Below are 12,679 nucleotides of genomic sequence, written 5' to 3'. Positions count from 1 at the left end.
TTATTGAATGAGCACTTCGCGATTTCTGAACTGATTGCACTGTATTTTATGTAAAATCATTTTCTATTTTTAAACTCTTAAATTCTTTAAGTCAATTTTTAAATTGTTTTCAAAGTTTTTAAATAGTGTTTTTCCCCCAATGATTATTTGACTATGAAAAAATAAAAATGATTGGTTAATTTTGCTGAAGAGCCTCAAAGGTCAGAGTCAGAAAAATTATTCAAACTAGCATACACCTGCATACAAATCAGAAAAATTTACTTTCAGATGAATCTTTTATTGGGACTGCTTTGCTCTACACAATAAGTTGTTAAATTAAACAAACAAAAAAAAGTAACAGTTAACATTTTACCTTAATGACACTTTAAATACGTAAATAGAATTATATTTGAGCTTTGTGCTGTAACAGCACATAATACTTTCAGATTTTGAAAAAAAAAAAAAAAAAAAAAAAAAAAACACCAATGATCCATAAACTGTAAGATTAAGCCATTCACACCGAGAGCCTTCCATATAGCTGTCAAGAGCTCTTTAACAGAAAACCTGGGTGGCTCTTAAAAGAGCCTTTGTGTGTGTGAGAACTGCAGCGGAGCTCTACTTGGAGCTGGTATACTTGGTGACGGCCTTGGTACCCTCAGACACGGCGTGTTTGGCCAGCTCCCCGGGCAGCAGCAGACGCACGGCGGTCTGGATCTCTCGGGAAGTGATGGTGGAGCGCTTGTTGTAGTGAGCGAGACGAGACGACTCACCGGCGATGCGCTCGAAGATGTCGTTGACGAAAGAGTTCATGATGCCCATCGCCTTCGAAGAGATCCCGGTGTCAGGATGAACCTGCTTCAGCACTTTGTACACGTAGATGGCGTAGCTCTCCTTCCTGGACTTTCTGCGCTTCTTTCCTCCTTTAGCGGCGATCTTAGTGACGGCCTTCTTGGAACCTTTCTTCGGCGCGGACTTCGCTGGTTCAGGCATGATGCTGCTGGAGATCAAAACCTCAAAAAACAATGATTAGAATGAGCGGGACAGAGACATTTATTCACTGATCTATGCTAATTAACACAGAGATGTGGAAGCTGCTGATTGTGTGTTTTCATTGGTCAAACCCATAAACTCGTGTTTAATTGGAGAATTCAAGGCATCACGACTAGAACGAGGGCCAATCACATTCCGTTCAGTTATAACTCCGCCCACAGCTCCATGTTTGACCGACACCCCCCACCGACTGTTTCCTTTGTGTCAATTCCCGCTCCTTTAGTTTTATTCTACCGTATACAATGAAATGCGCCTCAAATATCTCTCAGGATCAAATACAAACAGTGTAATTTATAAAATCCCTTATAACCCCATTTTAGGAAAAAACGTTGTGGGAGAATTTAGAGTAACGTAAATAAAATATTAACGATTAGACACTTTTTTTCCTCCTCTGTTGCCCTGCCAAACTCACTTTTTGTTTTTAAGTACCTTTGCCATCTAAATGTTTTTCTTTTGATTCTGTGAGTCAATTCCGTTCAAATAAAACACTACATGAAATTGAAACATCCTAAAATAAACAAAACTCATTGTATATGACTCTAATAGCAAAATGAACAATTACAAGAGCTCTAGTTTTAATAATCAGTTTTGGGCAATAAAATAAGTAGCTATCATCACAGAGCAACCCACAAACCAGTGTTAAACACACTTCACATTTTAAAACTGCTTTACTCATAAGCACTTTATTATTATTTTTTAATTACAACATAAAACAACATCATCACTTCAACTTCGTCTCTTTATGTGAGAGTGTGGGTGGCTCTTAAAAGAGCCGTTGTGTTTGTGGTTTACGGTGTTTAACCTCCGAAACCGTACAAGGTGCGTCCCTGTCGTTTGAGCGCGTACACAACGTCCATGGCGGTGACGGTCTTTCTCTTGGCGTGCTCGGTGTAGGTGACGGCGTCGCGGATCACGTTCTCCAGGAACACCTTCAGCACCCCGCGGGTCTCCTCGTAGATCAGACCGGAGATGCGCTTGACTCCGCCGCGGCGAGCGAGACGACGAATGGCGGGTTTGGTGATTCCCTGGATATTATCACGCAGAACTTTACGATGACGCTTAGCGCCTCCTTTCCCGAGTCCTTTACCGCCTTTGCCTCTTCCAGACATGATGAAGTTTCTCCTATTTTCAGTCGAGCGACGAAAACGAATAAGAAATAAGAGCTGCAGGGAGGCCTTTTACATTTGCTTACAGGACCTGACTGAAACCAGCGCGAGTCACATGGCGCACCCCTCTTCGCTCGTTAGAGCAGGAAACAATGAGGTTTAATCCAAACCCTGATCTAACGATGTCTGTCCTGTGTTTCATATTAAAATCCGTGTTTTAAAGCATTTATAAGATCATCTGCATCATGTTTACATGCGTTTGTCAGATCAAACCCCGTCCAGCTGAGATGATGCTGCAGTGTTTTTCTGAACCTGAGTAAGGTTTTCAATCAAATAATAATCAGAAGAATCCTGCCTGAAGTGAAATAATACAAATCTGGAAATAAATATGACCAACAAGAAAGAAGTTTTTTAAACTTGTGTACAAATCACAGTTGATTCTTCAAACAGATATTAATATCCCTGCTGGTAATGCTGTACCCCTGGATTATATATCAGGAAACTTTCCTGTTATTTCTACTTTTAAGACACCTGAAATTTAAGAAATTAGTGCAATTATTGATGAATTAAAATGATCTTCACATGGCTATGATGATATTTCTGTATTTCTTTGTCAAGCAGGTGAAATGTTCAATATTGCAGCCACTTGTTCACATTTTTTCTCTTTCTGTGAAAACTGTGATTGTACCAGAGGATTTAAAAATAGCTAAAGTTATTCCTCTGTTTAAAGAAGATGATCTGCAATGTTTTAAACAACTATAGACCTATACCTATTTTTTTTTCTATATTTACAGTTGTGGCCAAAAGTTTTGGCAGTGACATAAATTTCGTGTTCTGCAAAGTTTGCTGCTTCAGTATTTGTAGCTTATTTTCCCACATGTGTCTTTGGTATACTGGAAAACAACGAAAAGCATATCCTAAGTTTAAAAGGCTTTTATAAAAAAAAAAAAAAAAAAAAAAAACAATACACAGAACAGAAGTATTTTGGCGTAGGGCCCATCTGTAGCTTGCATCAGACGTTGTAGATTCCAGCCATTTCTGCCGAAGACGAAGGCAGGGCGGAGCATACCCCAAAAGAAAGATTTATACCCACCAGACAAAGTACTTCTTAAAAGATCCTAGATCATATGGACAAAAAAAAAGAAAAGATAAGATTTAATTAGTCATAATTAAAGTGATTCTAAAAGCATTTAAGAATGTATGAGATTATAGCTTAAGTATTAGCTTATACAGTAGAGGAGACGGGCCGCGATAGACCACAGAAAAGCCACAAAGGTCGTGGAGAAAAGGCCTAGCTACAGATGGAGATGCCCAGATGGGCCGTAGTGAGAAAGCTAAGAGGCCGTAGCATGAAGTGCCTCAGTATGCACAGAGAGGAAGGCCATGAAATAGACCCCGGTCCACGAGATGAGTAACAGTGGGGAAGGCCATGAAGGACAGGCCAAGTTAAGCCACAGAAACCATAAAGGGTTGTGGTGAGTAATATGAAGAGGTATTGTACCACCAGTAATTGCATATAGATTACCTTGAGGACAGCTTGATATTCTTTGAGATGTTCAGTGGTTCAGGTCTAATGTAGGATTCAAATGCGGAGGATGACCATCTTCCCAGTAGCTTGGTGACTAAATAGAGCTGAACCAGCCGCAGAGAGAAATGCCTTGATAGGCCGTGAGGGAAGGCCGCGAGAGACGGTGAAAGAGTAGACGTAACGAATAGGTGTGACACCACCACCAGTATTTGCTTAATTTACCTTAAACTTACAGCATTACATTTAGCAAAATGCATACACATTACAAACGAATGACTGTTTGAGCCATCTAATGACAGACCACATTATACCATTTAACACAAAGACAGCGTAGTTGATGTAATGAGAAAAGCCATCACAGGCCAATTTTGCGAAGGACAATAATAGACAGTTATGTAAACAATAATAGTCACTTACCCAAAGTTCACAATAAGCCTAACTGAGCAAAGGCCTCTACAGGGTGAGTAATGTGGAGCCTCGATAGGGCATGTAAAGTGAAGGCCCGACGGGCTGCAATTACATTGATAGCCTGCGTACGTTTCTATAAACTATGTGATGTGAAAGCCTCGCGTGTAGATGACCACGATAGGCCGCTGTATGTGAAAAACCGTGATAGACTGGACATGAGGAGCATGCGAGAAAGAACCACCACCAGTAGTTTGCTAAGAGAATTATACTGTAAATTGAGTATTACGTGAAATAGTTTAGAGTCTAATCTTGACAGAAATCCGATGAGGACGATCGTGTAGAGAGCAGCTTGATGCGGATTACGGGAATTCTAAACCACCGCACTGAGTAAGAGAGGCCCTTAGTTTAGATTAAATGATAGAGGTAGAATTAGGGTTCTAGCAGCGACTTAAGAGCATGTACACGGATACATAAACATTCTTTAGGCTAGACTCCTGCGCACGCTTGATAGAACTCCATCTAGCTGCCAGAACCCAGAGAGCCAGATCAGCATGACCATAAAAAAAGAGATACTCAATGTTAAGTGAAGTCCCTGATAGGCTGTGATATGTGAAGGCCACGATAGGCCGAATTTCATAAACAGTAATGGATAAACTTACCTGATGACCATCAGAGCAGAGTTATGCAAAGTGTCACAATGGTCCGTGTAATGTGGAGGCCGCAACAGCCGAGTAAGACCGAGGTCAGTAGGTTTGAGGAAACAGAATGAAGCAACACCAGTAGATGCACAAAATAAACAAGCCTTGATTATAACTTAAAGTCTGCATGAAATCAAAATTGACTTTACTTGCACACATTGCTAGTCTTGATGTGAACAATTAATCGAATTGTTTGTCTTTGTAATATTTAATCAAAATCTGAACATTAACTTCCGCTCTAGAATGCATTTGTTTTCTGATGACGTCAGCTTGACGGCTTGGGCAGAATATCCTTAAACACACCCCTCCAGCCGTTGGTTTGCTATGAGTGAGAGACCGAGACCAGGAGCGCAAACAAAACCATGACCCAGATATCATATTAAACATTGAATCAGTGCTTCTCAATTCCCCCATAAATAAACTACTGTTATAACAAAATTATCTCTACTTATACATTAAACATTACAAAATACATGAAACAGTTTTAAAATTTGTTTATAGTAAATTAACTTCCATCTTATATATATATACACACACATTGCCTATTTACTTACACAAACTCTTTAATTAAAGTTATATATATATATATATATATATAACCCATAAAATCTCAAAATATATATATACACACACATTGCCTATTTACTTACACAAACTCTTTAATTAAAGTGAAAGTCGTGACATTTGGCAAGTATGGTAACCCATAGTCGGAATTGGAGCTCTGCATTTAACCCATCCAAGTGCACACACACAGCAGTGAGAAGTGAACACACCCCCGGAGCAGTGGGCAGCTATATATCCAGCGCCTGGGGAGCAACTGGGGGTTCAGTGCCTTGCTCATCAGCCACGGGTATTGAGGGTGGAATAGAACGCTGTTCATTCACTCCCTCCCACCTACAACTCCTGCCAGCACAGAGACTCAAACATGCGACCTTCTGATTACAAGTCCAACTCTCTAACCATTAGGCCACAGCTGCCCCACAAATAATTACACAACAGGGTCAGTGATTAACAGTTACACATCTGTGTGTTGCATGTGCATGTTCTTTGTAGAAACGGGGAACTTAAACTATTCAAACGCATACAATTTAGACCAACATAACTATTTCCAAATGTGAAGGCAGCGTTATTTGCTATGTTTTATATTGGGTGTTCCAGTGGAAACGATCTCATTCAGTGTGATGTAGGTGGCTCTTAAAAGAGCCTTTGGGGTTTACTGCGGCTGATGCAGCGGCGGGTTTAAGCGCGCTCTCCGCGGATGCGGCGCGCCAGCTGGATGTCTTTGGGCATGATGGTGACTCTCTTGGCGTGGATGGCGCACAGGTTGGTGTCCTCGAACAGACCGACCAGATAAGCCTCGCTGGACTCCTGCAGGGCCATGACGGCGGAGCTCTGGAAGCGCAGGTCCGTCTTGAAATCCTGAGCGATCTCTCGCACCAGACGCTGGAAAGGCAGTTTGCGGATCAGCAGCTCGGTGGACTTCTGATAGCGGCGGATCTCTCGGAGAGCCACGGTCCCGGGCCTGTAACGGTGGGGCTTCTTGACGCCGCCGGTGGCTGGGGCGCTCTTCCGGGCGGCTTTAGTAGCGAGCTGCTTCCTCGGGGCTTTACCACCGGTGGATTTACGAGCGGTCTGCTTGGTTCTTGCCATTGCTGAGTTTTACGTCTATCACGATCCTGCTCGAGCAGAAAATGTTGTTCTGTGTTACACGCCTGCTTTTAACGGCTCATACAGCCAAAGCTTCTGGCGTCATAAAGGTGCAGAGGCTTGTGATTGGCTGATATGTGAGATCATGACTGTTAACCAATGACTGCCCCCCTTCTGTTTGTAAACATAGCTGGTTGTTTCCCGCTCAAACTTTCTTGGACAAACCGTGTTGCCAACTTAGCGACTTTTCAGACCCCCTTAACGACATTTTTCGGAAAAAGCGACTAGCGACAAATCTAGCGACTTTCTTGGACAAACCTTATTTAGTCTCTGAGACTGTCTGGTACTGCCGCACGAGCGCGAGGTCTCTCTTTCCCAGCGCGCGCCTCTCTCTCTGCATCTGCTCTGTTCAGCGAGCACAGAGAGGAGCAGCACTTTCAGTTAAAAAAAATATATTCTGTCGCTTCTAACTCTACTGTACATGCAAATATAGCCGAAATCACAGCACAGCCATTGTCTTTATCGTATGAGTATTTGATTTCATTAGACAATGCCGTGAATAGGATTTTAGTGCAGATTAATATCTTTGAGAGCTGGTTATGTAGTCTTAATGGACCGCGTTTCAGTCATTATAATATTCATTCCGTTGTTTGTAAACAGAAACATTAAAATATAATAATAAAAACAGTTTTATTGCGAATTTGGCTGCATTAAAAATGCAGTATGTAAGCACAGGGATGCAAGAAAATACGACGCACTTACGTCATGAATATGCTAATTAACGTATGACGTCATCTAGTGACATTTAGCGACTTTGTTGTCTACTCTGTGAAATTTAACATCAGAGCAGAGAGCCTCTTGATTATGTGACTTCGCATCGCAAACACACCAATTTAGGCTTCATACTCATTGTTTTGTTTCATAGTTCTGAACTATTCATTAATCAGAGATCATCAAAATTACACTTCCCTATTTTACAAATCTAATTTGTTCATTCATTCATAAGCTCCGTCACAGCTCGCGGCTGTTAATGTGTTTGATGATATTCATGTATTCTTCACGGACTCTTGATTTTTAATGATAATGTGTTATTAAACGCATGAAATTAAGTTAAAGAAAGCGCTCTTTGAGAGATAAAATGGGTGGCTCTTAAAAGAGCCTTTGGGTTTCAGCAACACGCTTGTATGTGTTTACTTGGCTTTGGCGGGTTTCTCGGTCTTCTTGGGCAGCAGCACAGCCTGGATGTTGGGCAGCACGCCGCCCTGAGCGATGGTCACTCGGCCCAGGAGTTTGTTGAGCTCCTCGTCGTTGCGCACCGCCAGCTGCAGGTGACGGGGAATGATGCGGGTCTTCTTGTTGTCTCTTGCGGCGTTTCCGGCCAACTCCAGGATCTCAGCGGTCAGATATTCGAGCACAGCCGCCAGATAGACGGGAGCTCCGGCACCGACGCGCTGTGCGTAGTTCCCTTTGCGGAGAAGTCTGTGAACACGACCGACGGGGAACTGCAGCCCTGCTCTGGAGGAGCGAGTCTTGGCCTTCGCTCTCGCTTTGCCACCGGTTTTGCCTCTTCCGCTCATAGTTGATGTAAAAAAATGCTACGTTTTTAATGCAGAAATAATGACTATGTGAGCCCCCCGCTCTACTGTATTTAAAAGAGCCTGCGAGTCGCCCATTGGTTTAGAGTCTGTAAGATTTCAAACCAATCACTGAACTTCCCTCCAACACCGACCGCCGAAGCCACGCCTCCCACAGCTGGCGCGCGGATTCTGCAGCTTTAAGAAAAACACGACAGAAAACATTAAAGAAATCTTTGCTGTTAAAGTATTTCAAAATAATTGTTAAGGCAAAAAGCATTGATCCATATTTTTAACCTAATTAAATTTAGATCAATGATCCATTAAAGCTATTAAACTTTTATATATGTGTATTACTTTGTGTTTTCTCTAAATACACAGTCAACATGTACAACATTGTGAGTCGAGGTGAACTCAGATCCTCTTCTAATTTATTAAGTTATCACCTTTTTAATTTGCACTGTATTCTTCTGATTGTCAGCATACTCAGTCATCTTGGTGTCTACAAAAGATTTCTTATGACACTGATCTTGTGGATCTAATCAAACTAAATAATCGTTTGGACAATAGAAAAGAGGTTATATATATATATATATATATTGTTGATTATTTATTCATTTATTTATTTATTTATTTATTTATTTAGTGCAGTTAAGGAGTTGATCGTTGATATATGAAGACATAAGGAAGCAGTAATACTGGTGACAATCTATGGTCAGAAGATAGAAATAGTTCAGTCTTTTAAATTTATTGGCGTCCATTTGGACAGTAAATTAAACTGGAGAAAGTACAGTGAGGTTGTCTTTAAGAAACCACAGTCAGGATTACTATTTTTGAGGAAGTTCAGTTCTTGTGGCATTAAAGCCTCTTCTGTCTTCTTTTCGGTGCAGTGCTCTGCTGGGGAGCTGATATCACTGTGGATGATAAAAACAGGATTAATAACACGATCAGAAAGGATGGTTATACTATTGGTTTTGGCTCCAGATTCTCTTGAGGTTTTTTTTGGAAAAAAGAACAAGGGCAAAATTAAAAATGATTTTGTATGAAGAACATCCAGATGGTATTTTTAGTTCTTCAGTGTTAATTAGTTGGAGATTAGTAATGACTGTGTTCTCCAGAACGATTTAGAAGCTTTTTTTTTTTTTTAATCCCCGCTGCTGTGTGTAATGTGTTTACGAAAGAAATACTTTTTGTTGTGCATTGCTGTTATTTATCCCGTTGCCTGCAGTTTACAACAGCAGTGAATGAGTTGTTGATGGATTATTGTCATGTTGTGTCTGCCGTTTTATTAATTGTGTTGTTTTTAAAAGTAACAAATGGTGGGCAAATTAGTTACGTATCTTAACATAACCTTACTTCCACAAAGTAATTGCTCTTTCTTTAGAGTTTGTGGGTGGCTCTGAAAAGAGCCGTTGGGGAATAAAACAGAAGTTTTTTACTTCTTCTTGGGAGCTGCCTTCTTAGGCTTGGCAGCTTTAGGCTTTGCCGCCTTGGGTTTGGCAGTCTTGGCCTTTTTGGGGCTCTTGGCTGCTTTCTTAGGCGCTGCGGGCTTCTTTGCCTTCTTGGGGCTCTTCGTCGCCTTCTTAGCGCTGCAGCGCGGTTTTCTTGGCCTTCTGGGGGATTTCTTAGCGGCGGGCTTCTTTGCCGCCGCGCTCTTGGGCTTCTTGGCAGCAGCGGGTTTCTTGGCCGCGGGCTTCTTCGCTTTAGGAGCTGCTTTCTTCGCCGGCTTCTTCTTGGTCTCGGTTTGCTGCTTGTTGATCTTGAAGGAGCCGGAGGCACCGGTTCCTTTCACCTGCACCAGGGCTCCTTTAGTCACCAGGCTCTTGATGGCGAGCTTGATGCGGGAGTTCTTCTTCTCCACGTCGTAGCCGCCGGCAGCGAGAGCTTTCTTCAGGGCGGCGAGAGACACACCGCTCCTCTCCTGCGATGCGGACACGGCTTTAACGATCAGATCACCGACAGCTGGACCTGCTTTCTTGGCTTTAGCAGCGGACTTCTTCTTGGGTGCTTTGGCCGGCGGGGCGGCTGCGGCTGGGGCGGTTTTTTCTGCCATCTCTGTCTCTGTGTAGAGTACTCAGTAAAATCAGCAAATCAAACGCTCGCTATGTTAAGCAATGAGCAGCACTCGGACCGCGCTGCGCTCTTATTTAACACATGAGAACCTCGTAGACTCAACCCGCCCGCTCGCTGTCTGTGCGCGTCCACGAGCCGCGGACTCTTGTGTTTTCTTCTTCTACATTTAAGGGCAAAACTAGACTGCTAAAATAGTTTGGGCGCAGTAGAAACAAAGTGAACATCAAGCAGAGGTTCTTGGCTTTCTGTGGACACTAAAAATACGCGGCGAGGAACTGTTTTGTTTTGCTCTGGTCAGATCAAACTCGAGGCGAGCATCAGCCACGGAACAAAGCCGCGTGCGCATTTAATGCCTCGTTTCAGTGGAAAAGTTGAAAAAAGATTAAACTCGTCCTCTGAGTGTTTCAGAAACAGTTTGGAAGTGAATTTAATGAAATGAGCATCAGTGAAGCGCGTGTGCAGTGTTTGATACAGCTGTTGTTTTGGGCAGCTTGAAGCACAAACATCCGGAGACTTCGAGTCTGAGACTCCTGTGTTCTTTCTTTCTTGCTTTCTTTCTTTCTTGTTCCTTGTCTTATGTGGATAATGGATTCGTTTTGAGTTTACAGGTTTTGAGTTTTGAGTTTACTTTTTCTTGACAAATGATTAGTATAGTTTGTACAAATGTGCATTAAGTGTCATTCATTTATAATAATTGTGTGTGTGTGTGTGTGTGTGTGGTGTGTGTGTTGTGTGTGTGTTATCCAACAGGTGACCTCCATAGACTGCAATGCCACTTTGTGGAAACACAAGGGCAAGTGATTCTTCACAATCTAAGCTTTATTTAAATGCAACTCTAAACTTTGAGACATTGAAACATCTCACACATTATCACCATTGCACAAATATTCTAATAGAAATCCAAAATGCTTATTAAATTAGTATAACCCACAGATATTTGCTGGGCTTGACACTAATACAAATACACATCTCAATGTATGAACGCTGTCTTATATATATATATGTCTTATATATATATATATATATATATATATATATATATATATATATATAATATATATATATATACACAGTCAAACCAATATTATTAAGAGAAAAAATGCAGGACACTATTGGCTATTTAAGTAGGCTAAGTGAGGATAGCAAATAAAATAAATTGTGACATATTATCCCCAATCATTCTTCACATAGTGGACTACCAGTAAAATTGATAAAAAAAAAAAAATATACTGAAGTACCATATTTCAGCTTTATTAAGGTGGGTATACAAAATCATATTTTATGCTTGCTTCTAGGAAATCCTCATTCATTTAAGTTTCACATAAAAATTTAAAAAGCCTTAAGCACTATGCATCATTAAAGTTTCACTTTCACCGTGACTAAGCCGGTAATATGAGTTTACCTCACGAACCCACAGTCTCCGCATCAGGAAAGCCATAAAAGGAGCATCTTCCATCTGAAGCAGGAAAAAAACAATTCAGGGAAAAACCATAAACATCGTCGACCAACAATATAAAATGCGGGAAACTATTGATTGGTTATTCTACAAATAATTGTATTACAAATTATACTATGACTGGAAAATACTGTAAATTGATAAACTGTTCGCCGACGGTGCCATTTAGTCCCATTTAGCAACTTGTTAGCAACTGTCTTTTTAAAGAAGCGTATCAGTTTAAGAAAATCGTGAGTGGGGTGTAACTGGTGTGTTTTATGTCGTAGAATAACATGTGAAAGTATCTTGAGCCGTTGAACACGGACCATTATTTTCGGGATTTAACGCACGGACCTTTATTTTAGGGAACCGGAAAGTTTAACCAACAAATGACGATCATTGTTCCACCACATCTATAGATGGGTTGCATCGGGGCATCACGCGCGGCTGGCCCAAATTTAACGCTTGTATGATTTTCTATTTTTTTGTTACATCTACTCAGCGCCAGTATGTCGTAGTTCCTGGTAGACCTCTGTGGCAGTTTTCTGTTGTAATATAAATAGATGTGGTGTGGTGTACCGTGAGCTGTGTCAATACTAGAAATGTTTGTTTTCTGATAGCATTGCAGTCTATGATGATCCCCTTTGGATAATACACACAACTACACACACCACCCACACACATTTTTTGTATAAATGTAATGACACTGGGAATGGACTTTTGTAGCAACTATTGCTAATTATTTGTCAAAGAATAAGTCTTTAAACTATCAATCAGATGACAGACATGCAGAAGTGAGCACAGTTTATGATTAGAGACATATAAATTGGCATATCATTGCATACATTAGATTTAGAGGATTATAATTCACCTAAAATTATTTTAATAATTTACTTGTCCTTATGTCCTTCCAAACATACATAGAAAAAAATATTTTCAATTGAAGAAAATTAAATAAATAATAATAATGGTTCAGTGTGTAGACGGAGATGAAGTGATTTGACTGAGCAAAATAAACAGGACCACACCATCTGTGGGAGTCAATCTGACCGCGAATTTCACTCAAACTGAACCTGTAAACTCAAAACGAATCCATTATCCACATAAGAAAGAAAGCAAGAAAGAAAGCAAGAAAGAACACAGGAGTCTCAGACTCGAAGTCTCCGGATGTTGCTGCCCAA

General features: G+C 41.0%; 5 protein-coding genes across 5 annotated transcripts; all 5 read right to left on the bottom strand.

The window, feature by feature from the left end:
• Positions 1-552: 552 nt before the first annotated feature.
• Positions 553-1,015, bottom strand: LOC109070586 (histone H2B). Its single transcript, XM_019087128.2, has one exon. It carries the CDS (start codon positions 967-969, stop codon positions 595-597), a length of 375 nt encoding a protein of 124 aa, XP_018942673.2. The 5' UTR covers positions 970-1,015; the 3' UTR covers positions 553-594.
• Positions 1,016-1,682: 667 nt separating this feature from the next.
• On the bottom strand, positions 1,683-2,183 carry LOC109092651 (histone H4). The gene has a single exon (XM_042761313.1). The coding sequence runs from the start codon at positions 2,136-2,138 to the stop codon at positions 1,827-1,829; it is 312 nt and encodes a 103-aa protein (XP_042617247.1). The 5' UTR covers positions 2,139-2,183; the 3' UTR covers positions 1,683-1,826.
• Positions 2,184-5,895: 3,712 nt separating this feature from the next.
• LOC109096707 (histone H3-like) lies at positions 5,896-6,469 on the bottom strand. The gene has a single exon (XM_019110338.2). It carries the CDS (start codon positions 6,417-6,419, stop codon positions 6,009-6,011), a length of 411 nt encoding a protein of 136 aa, XP_018965883.1. The 5' UTR covers positions 6,420-6,469; the 3' UTR covers positions 5,896-6,008.
• Positions 6,470-7,559: 1,090 nt separating this feature from the next.
• On the bottom strand, positions 7,560-8,043 carry LOC122145752 (histone H2A-like). Its single transcript, XM_042761307.1, has one exon. The coding sequence runs from the start codon at positions 7,991-7,993 to the stop codon at positions 7,607-7,609; it is 387 nt and encodes a 128-aa protein (XP_042617241.1). The 5' UTR covers positions 7,994-8,043; the 3' UTR covers positions 7,560-7,606.
• Positions 8,044-9,382: 1,339 nt separating this feature from the next.
• Positions 9,383-10,117, bottom strand: LOC122145746 (histone H1-like). The gene has a single exon (XM_042761301.1). It carries the CDS (start codon positions 10,041-10,043, stop codon positions 9,426-9,428), a length of 618 nt encoding a protein of 205 aa, XP_042617235.1. The 5' UTR covers positions 10,044-10,117; the 3' UTR covers positions 9,383-9,425.
• Positions 10,118-12,679: the final 2,562 nt, after the last annotated feature.

Source organism: Cyprinus carpio, chromosome A7 (genome assembly GCF_018340385.1).
Source record: "Cyprinus carpio isolate SPL01 chromosome A7, ASM1834038v1, whole genome shotgun sequence".
Lineage (NCBI taxonomy): Eukaryota > Metazoa > Chordata > Actinopteri > Cypriniformes > Cyprinidae > Cyprinus > Cyprinus carpio.
The sequence above is the reverse complement of the archived record's forward strand: the minus strand, read 5'-3'. Positions and strand labels throughout refer to the sequence as shown.

What these genes read in the sequence shown, in the direction of transcription:
- LOC109070586 (XM_019087128.2), bottom strand. Translation starts at nt 969, where the DNA reads ATGCCTGAACCAGCGAAGTCCGCGCCGAAGAAAGGTTCCAAGAAGGCC.
- LOC109092651 (XM_042761313.1), bottom strand. Translation starts at nt 2,138, where the DNA reads ATGTCTGGAAGAGGCAAAGGCGGTAAAGGACTCGGGAAAGGAGGCGCT.
- LOC109096707 (XM_019110338.2), bottom strand. Translation starts at nt 6,419, where the DNA reads ATGGCAAGAACCAAGCAGACCGCTCGTAAATCCACCGGTGGTAAAGCC.
- LOC122145752 (XM_042761307.1), bottom strand. Translation starts at nt 7,993, where the DNA reads ATGAGCGGAAGAGGCAAAACCGGTGGCAAAGCGAGAGCGAAGGCCAAG.
- LOC122145746 (XM_042761301.1), bottom strand. Translation starts at nt 10,043, where the DNA reads ATGGCAGAAAAAACCGCCCCAGCCGCAGCCGCCCCGCCGGCCAAAGCA.